The sequence below is a fragment of the Acanthisitta chloris genome, unplaced genomic scaffold (assembly GCF_000695815.1).
Source record: "Acanthisitta chloris isolate BGI_N310 unplaced genomic scaffold, ASM69581v1 scaffold1835, whole genome shotgun sequence".
NCBI lineage: Eukaryota > Metazoa > Chordata > Aves > Passeriformes > Acanthisittidae > Acanthisitta > Acanthisitta chloris.
In genome coordinates this window covers 5714-17912 of record NW_008671872.1, presented here as the reverse complement: position 1 = coordinate 17912, position 12199 = coordinate 5714, and the positions used below count along the sequence as shown (strand labels likewise).

The following is a 12199-nucleotide window of genomic DNA, read 5'->3' as shown; positions in this document are numbered from 1 at the left end:
TGAAAGGAAATTTTACCAACTTTCCCAGGATGTTTAAGAATATTAAGACTGTTTCAAATAGACATGTGCATACAGTAAAACAGTAGAACCCCCAATCAGGGATGATTTCTTTGTGAAAGCCACTGCAGCAACAGAACTATTATTCATTTTACTTCATAGTAAACCATAGGTTCTGGGAGAGGGAATCAAGACGGGACAAATTAGCCTAAGTGAGGATACTAGTTCCCAGATGTGGAGTCAATGGGTTTCATCAAAAGTGTAGAACACAGAGCACTTGGCAGCAGCAGCTCTTCAGCCCAATAAAACCTTGTCCAAGGATGCATCACAAACTTTTCGCTTCACTCAGGTTAACTGGGATTCAACAGAGAGCATTTGAGTATGTTGTGCATCAATCTGCATGTGTTCTAAGATTGTTCCATAAAATAGTACTGACCTTTGAAGAACTAATTTATAAGGACTTCCACACTACACTGGATTGTAAAAACCCAGTGGCCAGCTGTTGGAAAATAGCTGTTAAAAATTATTTCATCTGATTATGTGCCCCTGATTTCATTGCATAAAGCCTCTATCCAGAAAATGGAGTACCTCAATGCTCCAGTGTCCCTTTATGATTTTATGTATCAGCACTTCACATATGCAAGCTTGGCATCTCTTTGGAGAAGGTTTAGTCTTTTCTGCTCTAATGTGCACATGGTACCTCAAAGGGTCATAATTTTTTACTGGAACTTCAAGATATTTTGCTGTATGATCAGAACTATAAATAATGTCAATAATATGCATACATGCCTGAGAACACTCACTTTGGAGTACAAATATTTGTTCTTTGTTTAAAGAAGAAATTGATTTCCAAGTACAAGCACATAATTACTGTCATAATTTAATTAGCAGGATTGTCACCTTTTTTTTTTTTCAAAAAATAAATTATTATGCTATTATGGAATAAAAAACATAGCTAAACATGCATACATATTGTAGAGACTTTTTAAATCTGTATTTTTTCATTTAGGGTGAGCATATAAGTACAGAAAATATTTTGCTAGAAGGGCAGGAGTTTCTCAGCAATCATATAAAAAGAAAAGCAAAAATAAATGTTGTTTCTTTGTGATAGGATTTCTGAATGGGTTATTTCTATGCTGGGATTCTACACTGGGTTATTTCCACAAGTGATCTGGATCAGAAAAAGGCTTGTTTTTCAAATAAAAAGAGATTGATTGTTAGAAATTGCAGTTCTCAGCACTTTAAAAAGTTCTACTAGTAAGAAAATATCTCATCTTCAAAGTAAAAATTATACCACATGCATAGTCTAAATGCTTGCTACTAAGGTCAGTCTTAAAATGCTAGCAATAGATGCAGGATATCACAGACCAACTAATTGCTTCTATCTACAAATGCAAGACTAAAATAATATGACTGATGGACAGTCTGCTGTGCTGGCTATCAAAAGAAGAATGCTGTACTCTCACAGTGAATAGTTGAGTCTAATATTCAAATCATTTATTGAAATTTCAATATTATAAAATAGGAAAAAAAATCAACCAGATTTCATAAAATCAATCAGATTTCATAACAAGATGCCTGCTGATATCTCCTTTGTTAGTGAATTGTGAATGTGATGCATTCTAACTACCTGGACTTCTCTAAAATCCAGTGTTATTTTATGTATGTGTATGAGTTAGAAGATAGCTAAATACTGCTGTGAGTTGATTGTACTTGCCTAAACTGATACAATTCCTATGCAAATATTTGTCTAGTTCAGTAAATTACTGGGAGGGGATGTATGTCTTAATTTCTTAATTTTCTCTTTATCAACACTGCATTAACTAGCCATTCAAGTTTTTGTGAAGTACCTAGTCTGTGAAATATGTAATCATTACTGTTCTTGGTTGTATCTCTAAGGAAACTAAAATGAGCCAAATATTACCTTCAAAGCATCAGTCTTCAAAGGATGACAGCAATTTATGAGATATTTATGTTCAGTGGTTGTACACCACTAGTCACTATCTTAAAAGGCAGTGGCAGTTCTGATAACTAGTAGTCATGCAACTCATGATTTTACTAGCATATGCATTTGGCCAAGTGCACCCAAATTCACTGTGTTAGCTACTATGTAACAAAATATTATTTTTTTATAGTAATTATGTTAACAACTTAGAATGTCACATTTGACAAGAAAGACGTAGTAGGCAAGAATTCTCTTTGGAATATTGCGGATCTTACACAGATTATTTTCAATATATTTGCATTAGGAATTCTAAGGTAAAGTTAAGCACATGTTTAAGATCCATACAAAATCTCTTTTGAAAGAACAATCTTTTCAGCTGTAGAACAGATGCAAGCAAAGAAAAAAAATTATGTCAAAATAAAGCTGTTACTTCTTGATTTATGAGTTAGAACAAGTTTCATTCCAGCAAAACTTGCATCTTAGCACAAGAGTGACACAGCCATATCTCTATATGACAACAGCTTGAAGTAGTCGGAAACATATCATGATGTCCAGTGGGATTGGAGGTTGAATTTCATTTCCATCCAGACGAAGGTATCGGAGGCGAGGGATGTTGCCATAATAACCGTAGTCTTCTTCTAGGGCAATTGAGACTGGGCATATTTGAGTACCATTTACACCTGAAAATGTAGATCAACATGTTAGATAATTTCCGTGGGAAAGGTTCATGAAGATAAAATTCATTTAGGAAACAAAGTGGGCTTACACTGGTATTCTCATGGGAGACTATTGTTGCTGTCAGATTTGGAAAACATCAACTTAATTATTGACTACTTTTTCGATGTAGCAAAAAAAACATAATATAATCTAAATCAGTGAATCACATATTTACTGTGCTGCAATTATGAATAAATAATTTTACCTTGGACAGAGAAGAAACTAATTTAGACAACTGTATGGTAAGCACTGAGAAATATCTACCCTCTGAGAGGACAGGAGAAGATTATTACTGAGGGGTTTTGAACATCTTGTTTCAGTGGCAGTACATTAATTTCCCTAATGAAGATCTTGCATTCAAAATGATAGTAAGTATTGAATCAGAGGAGCCTTTCATATAGTGTTTCTAACTTCTAACACCTATACTTTCCTGTTCACTCATTCTTCAGTAGACTTGGTTCTAATTGCAAGAATATAACTTATGCAGTGGGATATTTTTCTTCCTAATCTGATAGCCAACAAATCCTTCATATTTTCTATATATCACACATAGTTTGTTTCTGTTTATATAAAATTTGAAACTATTGCTTAAATCATTATTCATGTTTACAAGAGCTGCATAGCTTGGTTTCTTTACATTGTCTTCTCTAGGTTACTTCTGCACTGTCACTTGACTAAAATGCTTTTTGTACTTTGTCTTCAGTTGTTGAACAGTCAGGCAACTGCTGCCTTATTTCAGCCTCAAAATGGCCTAATTCTAGAAAACACTGAAATGGTACTTGTTTATCAAAGACAAAGGTATTTAGTGATTGGTCCGATGGCTTGAGGATCTTGATGGACCCGTACCAACTGAAAAAGTGGTTGAATGGAGAATGTGTATGTAACATATTTTTTGAGCACATTTATTTAGCAACTTGGAAATATGAAAAGTCTTCTACCAAATTTTTTCTACCTTTATGTTTAACAATGATAATATGCACACATCTTCTGTTTACAATACCCCAAATCAGTTAGATGTTATGATGAAATAATCACAATATAAATTACTTTTTTTTTCCCCAAAAGAAGACCCCCCACTCTATTTTGAAAAACTGCCCAGATGTTTGTGACATCTTGGAATTGGGCTTTGACTTTGTCATGGAAACTAGATAAATACATGCAGTTGGCCAAGGCCTAAAACATTTGTCATATTCATGTTACCAAAATGTCTCTGAAATGTGATTAATATTTGCAAAGCTTTTGATTTTTTTTGGGGGGAGAAACAAGCTGCAACTTATTTTTATGCGTGAAACTACAAATCAGAAAGCTTGAGAGTGAGTTTTCATTATGAAAGCAGTTATTTAAAGTTTTACAGCTGAATCAGCAGTATGTAGCAGAAAATATCTGCCTTTTCTGGTCAGCACTACTGTTCACTGGAGACAAGATGGCTTCAAGCATGTTCTAAATCTCTGTTTTCTCTGACCTAGAAAGTATCCCACTGCACTCATTTTCACTGGGTTAATTACTCCAGCCTTAAAGTGAGGCAACAGTTGTCTAATCATAGGCCAACTATGAAAAAGTTATTTCCTGATGATGTGTGGTATGAAGGAGTTTGGGTTTTTATCATTCTCTGCCCCTGAACAGTAAATCCCACCCAAACTATCAGAGGAGCAAAAGCCTTTTTCTCTTCCTGTCTTTCAGTCCTCTTCATGGGCATATTACTGAATTTTGTTTAAGCAGGAGGGAAAAACCTATCTATCTGCATGGGTACAAATCACCTTACCTAAACAGATCCATGTAGAGGTTAAGTGTCAGTCTAAGCAAACCATTCAGACTCTGTTTATAAACTCTAGAGAGAGATGAACACTTCCAAAAGGTGATTTACAGCTCCTTAAGATGGGATGGTTATTCCTCTGCAGTTGCATATCTCTCCATTAATTGAGTAGGTGGTCAGTATGACTAGCCCAAACTAGATAAAAAAAAAATCTAAGGTAGATAATTGAAAGAAGATTAATTCCACTGCTTGTCAACAATTTTGTTATGTGGTATAATCATAGAAGCATAGAATTTTGGGGGTTGGAATGGACCTCATAGATCATCTAGTCTCAACTCTCCTGCCATGGGCAGGGACACCTCCTCACTAGACCAAGTTGCTCAAGGCCTCATCCAAACTGGCTTTGAATATTTAAAGATGAGACTTCAGAGCTGCTGCAGGGAAAAACTTCCAAGACAGTCTTATTATTAGCTAATACTGTATGTCTACTGAAGAACTGCAGAAGATCCTGTTTCTTTTCCCATGTAACTTATAATTTAGAAACATAATTTAGCTACTTGGCCCAAGGATTTCTCCCATTCTCCATGGAGTAATATCAGCTCAGAGTATCTATCACATCTAGGGGAACTTACTGTTTGCTCACTTTTAGCTCTCCTTTGATAGCACTGTAATACCACCTGCTTACCCTTTCTCACTTGCATCATTTCATGCCTTCTCTTTGCTTCCTTTAACACTTTCTTTTCCACTGTTTAACATCTCCAGAGCCTCGCAAGTGTGTCTCCTAAATAAAAATGTAAATGTGTGGGGTTTAAAATGCCATGGAAAAAATGGTGGGCAAGTCTGTTGGAGCCATAAAACATTTTGGTTTTACATTAATTTTGCCTCCAAGTTTTGAGTACTGTTTTCCCTGTGTGCACTGAGATCCTTAAGGAAGGGATGACAGATGAAATCCTGTTTCCACTGAGACAAATGATGAGGCTGTCATTGACTTCCCTGGGCTTCAGAAGAAGGTCTTATGTCTTCATAAATGGTTTCTGGAGGAATAAGGCCTTGCACTTATGTGAAGAACTGATACTACACAGTAACACGCAATAAAACAGGCAAACAGTATTTACACAGAAATGTTGATGTCTGAGATCTTGCAATGCCTCAGTGTGACTATCAGTCACCAAGAGAAAATAAAGCAGTGATTTGCAGTTCTACAGGAATACCTGAGAATTAATATTATAAAAAGAGTTTGTACTGCACATGTGAAAAGAAACCTTCAGAAAGACTCTTTTGTGGAAAAAAATGTATCCAGGCTTTTACTGTTATTTTTCTTTCAAAACTTTTAGATTGGTTACCTTAAAGTAGTGGCTGATCATCAACTTCCTGGGTTTAAGAAGACCAAATTAATCTGCAGAATTAATGTCACATCTTATTACTCCTGCCTGATGGAACTACATTTCTTGTTTGCAATCCTAAAGGCCCTTAAAGATATCTATTTGAGCACTGTCTCATGAGGACTGTCATTACCCCTTACTTCTTGAACAATTATGCTATGTGGTAGAATGTGCCTTACATAATACCTGATTTTCATTTAAGGTATCAGATTGCCCTTTTAAATATTTTTTTTACTACTTTATATGCAGTAACTAAGAATTAAAACTTTTTTTCATTTTAGTTAAAAGCAGTTTTGTGCTTTAGTTGGCAATGAATTTTGAAAAGTGGTAAAGGCATTAAGGTATATAAGGCTTATGGAAAACTACTGTGATTTAGCTTCATGGGTACCCATGTGTCATTGGAAAATGGAACTTGAGTTTGCACATACTACACAAGTTGATTTTCATGGTTTTAACCGTTGTTAAATGTCTTCAGGAAAGGAAAATGTTTGGGCAGCTCTTTAAGTGCTACCTAGACACAAAATTCTTCTTAAACTGGACAGACTACATTCCATTGATTTCAATATAGTGTCCACTTAAAATGACAGGATAAAGTCTGCGCCTGAGGCCCTGCAGTGAAGTAAACAAAATGAATCCCTTTGTAACTAGGGGGCAATTAAATATGTTCACAAACAGCGTACCTCATAAGCTCTAACTCTAACTGGTAGAATTTGTGAAGGCCACTTAAATATGTGCCAATTGACTGAGATTTATTTTTCTTTACACGATATCAAACATTTGCTTTGCAAAATGCAGTGAATTAACCTAAATTATTAATAGGTATCTTGCTTTCATATGTCCTTGTTTCATACAAAAGCTAAAACATTATTTTTAGTATATTTGTGAACACAAATCAGTGGTAAGGAATCATGCATTCAATTAAATCACCATGACAGGATTATAAATATAGAGACTTGTTTTCCTTCCATGCAGTGATAAATAGAAAGTCATCAGTTTTAGTTTGGCTCTTGGCATGAAACAATGGATTTACTGAGCAGATACTTTCATTATATGAAGTATGTGGTGTCCCTAACCACCACATCCCCACTATACCTGGATGAATTTGGAAACAATGTTAGAAGTGGAACTATGACATAGCAACAGGCTTCGCTTGCCTTGGGTACAAAACCTTGTCTCATTTACAAAAAGTTGAAAATGTTAGAAGACATTCGAGGAGATAAATCTGAGTAGAATAAAGCTTCTGTAAAGTCAGTAAAGCACTTAAACATGTTGCCCAGAGAGGTGGTAGAGTCCCCGTCCCTGGGAACTTTCATGGTCAGGCTGAATGGGGCTCAGAGCAACCTGATCTGTTTGAAGATGTCCCTGCTTATTGCAGGAGGATTGGACTAGATGATCTTTAAAGGTCCCTTCCAATCCAAACCATTCAATGATTCTATGATTTTAATATCTTTATTTCCAAGAGCATTTTTTGCAGTTATGCATTTAAAAATAACGATGTCTTGATAGGGTCCCACACTGACCATGCACACTTACTTTTGATTTTGTTGTGATCAAGATGAAGGTGCTCGAGATGAGCATTGATTGGTGGAATTTTAGTGAGCTGATTGTGAGACAGCTGTAGATCTAGAATAGATGAAACATTAAACCCATTTGGAGGGATACCATCATCAGATAATTTATTGTAGTTCAGTCTAAGAAAAGTCACTTTGGGTATAGCACTGAAGTAGTTCTCTGGTATCACTTCAATGGAGTTGTTGTCCAAAAACAGTTGCAGTGTGTTAGCTGGAATACTTAAAGGCATTTTCTTGAGTGAATTTTTCGCTATGTTGAGTTGCATAAGATTGTCGAGTCCTTGGAAGGTGTCACTTTGAAGAGCGCTGTCCAACAAACTGTTCTGGTGCAGATCTAACATAGTAAGGTTTTCCAAGTTGCTGAAGACTCCTTCTGGAATTCTGGAGATTTTGTTTCTAGCCAGTCTTAGCTGTTCCAAGCCCACCGGTAAGGGGGCAGGCACCTCTTCCAATTCATTATCTTCAAGGAATAAGTAAAGCAGTCTTTTCAGCTTGCTCAGCACACCACTCTCAATTCCACTGTTAGTGATCTTATTCTTGTTCAGATTTATCCATCTCAGATGAGTGGCATTCACAAAAGGCTTCTCTGAAAGAGTTTCAATTTGATTGTTTTGAAGATAGAGGTACCAAATTCTTGCTGGAATTGCAGGTATTTCTTTAAGTCCTTTGTTATCACAGTATAATGCATTGGGGAAACTAGGAGGACAAAAGCACTCTTGTGGGCACTCAGAAGTGTAGTGAGACCAATGCTCAGGATCCAGATCATCATAAACTTGTCTCACAGTTCGAGTCCACACAGAATTGACCAAGAATAAGAACAAAATGCTTGTATAGACTTTTAGAGTCATTGTGTTTGCCTTGGAAGGGGAGAAAAACAATTAGCTGTCTCTCAACAGAACTCTCTAACAGCACACTAGATGAACAAAACAGTTTTGCAAAGAAAATAATATTTCCTTTACAAACAGCCAAATTCTGTCCTCTAGGGCATTAAGTATGACATGTTAAGGAAAAACAGAACAGTAATATAAGAAGTGTAAACAATTCAATGCTATATTATTGATAAATATTTCCTTGTCTCAACTTAGGCTCCACATTGGCTACCAGTTTAACTGATGTTCATGCAAGTGTCATTTCAAAGAACCTGAAAACATGGACCATTTTTTTCTAACATTAAATCAGTGCTTCTTATAAATTTGTTTAAGTTTTCCTGTACAGACTTATACTGTACATTATATAGTGAATGATCTTCAGAAAAGCCATCATTACCCTGATAATATAAATATTACTGTACTCAGTGTTCCTCCTTTTAAAATTAAACCTGCCCTCTTTTCTCTCTTTGCTCTCTCTTAAATTATAATGGCATCTGGATCAGATTTTTCAGGGTCTTTTGTCTTCACTGAAAAGTGAAAGATCAAAGAGTGTTTTAACAGCTGTTTGTTGGGCATGTTCTTAAAAAGCTTGGAGGGAATATGTTTGACTAATCCATATCTTACCTCATTCACTCTCTCATATCCAAAGTTATGAATTTCCTCCTCTAAAGCAAACAGCCAAAACAAATGCCTGATCTGAATGACACACACACACACACGAGTTCTAACCAAATTATATCCACAAAAAATAAAACTTAAAGAAATTATTCCATATACATTCATGCATCTTGTATCTATTTTACCTACTTAATTACTTGCTTTATTTAGCCTCCTCCACCATTAAATGATGAACAAAATCACCACTAATAATTTACTCCAAAAGGAAATATTTGTGTAGCACAAAACCAGTGCTTTACAGGCTGTTATCTTGCATGCTGGCTGATGAAGATTAACAATGCAGAAGCAAAACACTGATAGCTGAAATTTGTGGTCCAAATTAGGAGGTTAGTTTTGGCAAAAATAGTGTTTAAATAAAAAGAAATTCTCTCACGGCATTTATGCACCAGTAAGGTTAAGAGCTCGGTTAAATTTCTGCACATGATATGTAGTAAATTAATAGTTTTCAACATTGTTATTAGCAGTAACAAGTGTAATATCCTATAGATCTTCCAGCTTCAGAAACTTCTATCTGGAAACATTCCAAAAAAAAGGCAAAAAAAGTGTCTCTAAAGAATAACATCTCTATTTCACATGGTGAAATGGCAGCCTTCTTATTGTGTAAGCATTCATAACCTGAATAACATTTTAAAAAAAAAGAATATAAAGCATTTTACCTTGTTAGTCAAGTTCCTGGAGCTATCTGAAGCCAGATAGAAATCACTGTAAATTCACAGCTTTTGGCTGGTAACCACTGTGTTTGCTTCCTGTCCTACTAAGAATTAGCAGCATACAAAACTCGCAGTACATGCTAGTATTCCCAGATGTATTTCCATACACACCTTATTAGCTATTGCTTCTAATTTGACATTGCTTCAGAGTTTGGGCTTACCTCAGCTTTCTTGGATCTTCTCTTTCTATTGGTCCCTGTTGTTAGACTGTAATAGCTTGAGTCAGGCTCCAAGCTGTGTTCGATGAATACAGCCTCATATATACGCATCAGTGGCTACAGCTTTTAACCCCTAAAATAACTAAGGCACCTCAGCACCTAAGCAGGAAAAGAAGGAAATCCTGACCTTAATATCAAGCAGCCACAGAGCTGAAGGCATTTGATTTTTATGTTCTAGGAGATGAGATGAGCTGGTCTAGATGAAACAAGTAACCCAAAATGTACATTTATTCAAAATTTTTGTTAGAAGATACTTTGCTCACTTACATCATAATTCATCCTCATAATACCTGAACTGGTCACAAAGAATTAAAGCCAGTGCCATCTGTTTCTACGGAAATGTTTTATTTGATTTTTATCAAATGCAGATGCTATCATGCCATTTAAAGACAAAACTCTTGATTAGGAGAAAAGAGCAAAAACATTTGCTAAGAAGTTTTTAATAAAACATTTTCAGTTCTTTAAAGATTAAACCTTACCTTTTACTTTTTTTTCAGAGAGATATTTACATATATTTCTACAAAGTTATTATACTCTCCAGTGCTGCCTGCAATTATCTAGTTTTATCATTGATCTAAAGTAAACTCCTTCCAGCCAACTTGCTATCCAAAGACAGACATATTTCTCACATTAAGTATTTTGGAAGATTTTTGTTTTCTTTTAAAGTCCAAACTTAACAACTTCATATCAGGAAACTAGCCATGTCCAAAGCCAGAACAATGGCATAAATAATTTAAGGAAAAAACTAATGAAAACATTGAAAACATAAAATATATCCTGATACTTTTGATGAATTTTTACTAGTTTCAAAACTTATTTGCATAGTTATTTTAATTCTTCTTCATGTAATTTAACAATAAACCTGTAACAATTTATTTCATAATGTTTTATACTTTGCTTCTTAAACTAGGAATGTCTCTAAAGAAGTTTAAAACTAGACTAGATGAAAAGTAATCAAAAAAAAGGAAAGCAAATCCTAAGTACATGGGAAGCTTCCACTCACTTCAGCAAGGCTAATGTTAAACACGTAATAATTTTTTTTCATGAGTATATGTTTGTACTGCCTTGTTTTTTGTTTAGGAAAAAAAATGCATCATTACCACCAGTAATTTTTTCATGGCTGAAGTATGTGCTTAAAAATAAAACAAAAGCTTAAGTGTTCCACTCCGCTAGAACTCCTTACCCCTCAATACCTCCTAGAGATAACTAGGAATTTCTTATAAAACAGGTGTAATATTGATTCCTTCATGCATACTAAGTTGAATACTATTAGATTTCAATTAGATTAAATTAATTTACATCTATATCTAAAAATAAACTACTACTTTTAAGCAGATATACTAATTATAAGAACAAAAATTAGATGTACTGTTTTCAGTTATTCATTGTGAACGTCACTTTACACACCTACAACTTAAAATGCTTCCTTTGAACTCCCACAGCAGACCCAGTACCACACATTAGTGACGAGGATGCTTGTCAGCTGGAGTCCACCCAAGAGAGGTGGGGAGAGTCAGAGGCACTGTGGTGTGAAGCTGAAAATAGTTGTGTGTCCAGTTGAGAGTGATTTAAGAAGGCTTCACCATGAAAAGTGCATCCATGATTCTTGTAAAAGCCAGGCAGTTAAAACTGGTTAGCCTTTGTGCTAAATCTTCACAAAGTGTGTAGAGATGATATGGAGGCACTGAGGTCTGTTCATCACTAAAGAACGAGCCGAGTCCAATATGAATGTTATATTGTAGGGTCTAATATAGTGAGTCCTGGTGGCAAATATCTGTGGTGACACACTTAAATGCATGTTGACAGAAATGTACATTTAATAACAAAAGAAAAGATTGATTATCTTTTGCTTCATGGGCATCTGAATTTACCTGATAATTTCACCTGCTAATCATATACACATACTCATTATGTTATCACAGAAGTCACTGGCTAAGGGACTTGCTTGTTACCTTGTGGCAGGTTGTGGTACTATTTTTATGAAATACTGTTCAGCAAGGAGTCACAGACTGTGCTTTGTGGATTTAGAGGCCAGGTATTTGATGCTTATCAAACACATACAGTACCATCCCATTGAAAAAAAGGAGTTCTTCACTAGGAGAAAAAAACAGCAAAATACATTTTCTAAGACTTTCTCAATAATGTGAATTTTCATTTCTTCTGATGTACAAAAACACAGAGCAGAAAAAAATGACAAAGATATCCTCAAAATCATCAATGTGATTACTCTAATATGCATTCTCGCATGCACTTGGAAATTTTGGAAATATGTCTGCAGGAACAAGTGATTGCTTCAGTGTCCAAGCAGACTTTGCAGAAAGGGCTGCTTTCCACAAAACCTCCAATATTATGCATATAC

At 35.3% G+C, this 12199-nt stretch overlaps 1 protein-coding gene across 1 annotated transcript; it reads right to left on the bottom strand.

Moving 5' to 3' along the window:
- Positions 1 to 2449: 2449 nt before the first annotated feature.
- KERA (keratocan) lies at positions 2450 to 9833 on the bottom strand. Its single transcript, XM_009074258.1, has 3 exons — positions 9784 to 9833; positions 7328 to 8222; positions 2450 to 2622 (listed from the first exon to the last, which is right to left on the bottom strand). Exons 2-3 carry the CDS (start codon positions 8211 to 8213, stop codon positions 2450 to 2452), a joined length of 1059 nt encoding a protein of 352 aa, XP_009072506.1. The 5' UTR covers positions 8214 to 8222; positions 9784 to 9833.
- Positions 9834 to 12199: the final 2366 nt, after the last annotated feature.